The 3,152-nt window shown below is 35.0% G+C and overlaps 1 protein-coding gene across 1 annotated transcript; it reads right to left on the bottom strand.

Moving 5' to 3' along the window:
• Nucleotides 1–586: 586 nt before the first annotated feature.
• Nucleotides 587–2,768, bottom strand: LOC107472652 (DNA topoisomerase 3-alpha). The gene is made up of 5 exons (XM_052256292.1): nucleotides 2,759–2,768; nucleotides 2,440–2,508; nucleotides 1,960–2,112; nucleotides 1,464–1,584; nucleotides 587–1,091 (listed from the first exon to the last, which is right to left on the bottom strand). Exons 1-5 carry the CDS (start codon nucleotides 2,766–2,768, stop codon nucleotides 848–850), a joined length of 597 nt encoding a protein of 198 aa, XP_052112252.1. The 3' UTR covers nucleotides 587–847.
• Between the last annotated feature and the right edge of the window lie 384 nt (nucleotides 2,769–3,152).

The raw sequence follows: 3,152 nt of genomic DNA, 5'->3' as shown, positions 1-3,152 counted from the left end.
TTAAGCCAATGCATGCATCTACGGGATCTGTGCAATTATGTTGTGCAAAATAAATAAATAAAAGAGTAAAAATATCAATGCATTATTATAAAAGCTACAAGTGTACAAATCAAACCATTTTTTTGCCCTAGGATAGCGACATCTACTTCATATTTTAATTTTATTGCTTAAATAATTTGATCATGATAATATAATGTGGGGAAGGTCAAGGTTAAGGGCAAAGGTAGGAAATTAATGTTCAAATAATAGACATCCATCTTATGCAATACCCAAATAAAATCCAATTGAAACTAATTCTTTAACGATTTATTTGTTTTGCATAAGCAGATACTCAGGCATAAGCTCCTTTATGACCAAAATAATAATAGTATAACTGAGTTGTGGGACATCGGTTTTATTAGCAAAAAAATTGCAACATTAATTTAGGGGAAATTAATTTAGTCTTAAAAGTAATTGTTGGTACACCAATTTGATGCTCGATAGATTTGTAACATCATTGTAATTTTCAGAAGGTTAAAACTCATTTCAAGTTAATTCTAATGTCTTTTAATATTTTCTGCTAGAAATGTTTTTTAATTTCCAGAGAACCAAGCTGATTTCAAGGATCATATTGATGCCCCACTCCCACAAACTCTTCGTCTTGCCAAATAAATAGTGGGAAAAAAAATGACAGTTAATAACGGCATTTTTGGACCTGTATAAGTAATAATTGTTGGTATTACATACTTAAATATATGACATAACTACCTTACTATCGCTTAACCAAACTCATGCAAAACAGAAAGGTTATGGATACCAAACCTAGTTTTCCTTCCATATTGCTGATTTGAATCATTGAGCACACGCTTTAGCCACCACGGTTAGGGCACACATTAGCAAAGTGAGATGGATCACCACACACAAAGCATCTTCTGCCACTAACAGGGTCACCAGTGGCTGACACAAAAGTCGTGTTAGCAGCATGAGATCCATTGTGTCTACCTCTACCACGAGATCCACGGCCACCATTTCTCCCACGGTTGGCTTGTGGAATACTACTCGAACGTGTAAAATTTCTTCCTCCAGTGCCAGTGTTGAGGCTATCCTCCCACCTGCAATCAAGGTTATAAAACTTGCATAAACAAATAGGTTAATGCAAAACAAGCAAATAATCTATAAACTCGTTCTGATATAATTGATAGAGACAATGCCTGGTCAAAAACTAGATTCTCCAATTACATAGTGTTTATAATGAATTCAATTGTATTGATGTTGAATAATGCTATTTGTGGATGAAAAGCAAACAAGTGGAAAAAGATGGCCAGGTTAAACATGTAGTAAAAGAATTTTCAGGTGTGACATGTGATGGTAAGATATGATGACTATATTATCAAATATATTTTTCTACATATTAAAATAGTTAATCACAAGAATGCCTAAACCAAGAAAAAAAGGGTAATATGAAAGATCACTAGTTTACATACGCAAAAAAGTTACAGTCCTGTGATTGACATTTGTAGAACTTTCTTCCCCTGTTATTTTCGGTATTTGCAGTTCTCAAAACACATGGCATCCCACAGGAACTGCATGAAACAGTGGCTTCCCCTGCATTATGTGAATCTTATAAAAATTCATTGCACTACATTTCAATTTTAACAGCAGCATGACAACAACAACAAATGATGATTACGGTGTTTATCAGTCAACTTGAAAACTATGATCCTAAGACACCCTAAAGGTCATTGTATGATTGGGCTTTTCAAGTTGGATCACATGTTAAGTACTAGAGATTTAATTCAAACCAGATTATAACGAATTCCTCACTATTGACATTTGTGTCACAAACTACACAATCACCATCTTCATGATTGTCATCCCAACTTGTTCTATCACCGGGAGTACTAAAGTATCCAAGAAATACATGTGTTTCTCTAGAAACTCTCAAATGATATGGAATTTTTGAAATTCCAGAAAGGTTACCGTTTTGTTGGTTTGTTCCACGATGCCGGGCATTCCTTTGTGAAGGACAATCATTAGAAGAATGTCCTGTTTCTTGGCAGTTCATACAAACAACCTGTCTTGTGCTACTTTGGCGGGCATTGTTGGTTTGTGCAGCTGGTCCACGAGCTCTTCCTACAAAACAAGTGAAGGTACAATCAGAGGATTCCAAGGTTTATTCATGAAGTGGTATTATATTCTCATTATTCTGAAACCGACTTGCGACGGAAAAATGCCTAGAAACACGAAAAAGGGGGGGAATTAAAACATAACAACCTATGTAAAAGGGAGTACAAATATCCATCAAATAAATTTTAAAAAATATGGCTTGAATAAACACATAGGTTCTCCTACAAGAGATTATTGCACTAAATACTGTCATGTACTGTTCAATTTAACTGACTACTATCCATCTCTATTTGTAAAAGTATTTCTAGTAACAACATAGATGTGCATACAAACCTGTGCGAGAGCCAGTGCCACATATTTCTGTCAACTCCGCAAGAATCTGATCACAGCCACCTATGCAACCTATCATATATCATATTGCAAATGCATCCATTAAAAGTTATTCTTCAACTAAATGAAGTTTGAGTAGTAATAAACTAATAATATGTTCATACCATAAGAGTGAGCTAATATGCTAAAGATTAAAAGAACACCCCCTCCCCCCCCTTTTTTTCCTCTTCCTTTCATCTCTTTAGGCAGATAATAAGATGTTTAACAAAACAATCATGCTAGGTAAATCAACTAGCATACCAGCAAGCACAACCACTATTACCTCGACTCATTTTCACTCTCTCCCTTACGTTAAAAAAGAACAATTTAAATCCTCACCCTCCCCTTCCCTCTCTCACAACTTCTCCCCAAACGGCAACACTTCTGTGTTGTCCACTACGACTCGTCTGCCACATCGTGCCGGAAAAACGTCACTGTAGTCGCTTTCTTCAAAGCGTCGCCATTAGCAATGGTCGACATCGTCATCTTTTTCTTATGTTTCTGGATGATCTTTTTGTTATTTTTTTCCCTTAAGTTGGATTTCTTTTTGGTTAGGTTTTGAATATTTTTTATCAGGTTTTAGATGTTTCATTTCGTTAGGTTTTAAACGTTTCTTTTTGTTAGATTTTGGATGTTCTTTTTCAATGATTTTGACTGTTTTTTTTTTGTTAGATTTT

Source organism: Arachis duranensis, unplaced genomic scaffold, assembly GCF_000817695.3.
Source record: "Arachis duranensis cultivar V14167 unplaced genomic scaffold, aradu.V14167.gnm2.J7QH unplaced_Scaffold_227974, whole genome shotgun sequence".
NCBI lineage: Eukaryota > Viridiplantae > Streptophyta > Magnoliopsida > Fabales > Fabaceae > Arachis > Arachis duranensis.
Note: the sequence above shows the minus strand (reverse complement) of the source record. Positions and strands in the feature narration are given on the sequence as shown.

Coding starts and splice junctions, on each gene's coding strand:
- LOC107472652 (XM_052256292.1), bottom strand. Junction 2,113..2,439: donor TGGCACTGGCTCTCGCACAG/GTTTGTATGCAC, acceptor CTTGTTTTGTAG/GAAGAGCTCGTGGACCAGCT. Junction 1,585..1,959: donor TGGAACAAACCAACAAAACG/GTAACCTTTCTG, acceptor CACATAATGCAG/GGGAAGCCACTGTTTCATGC.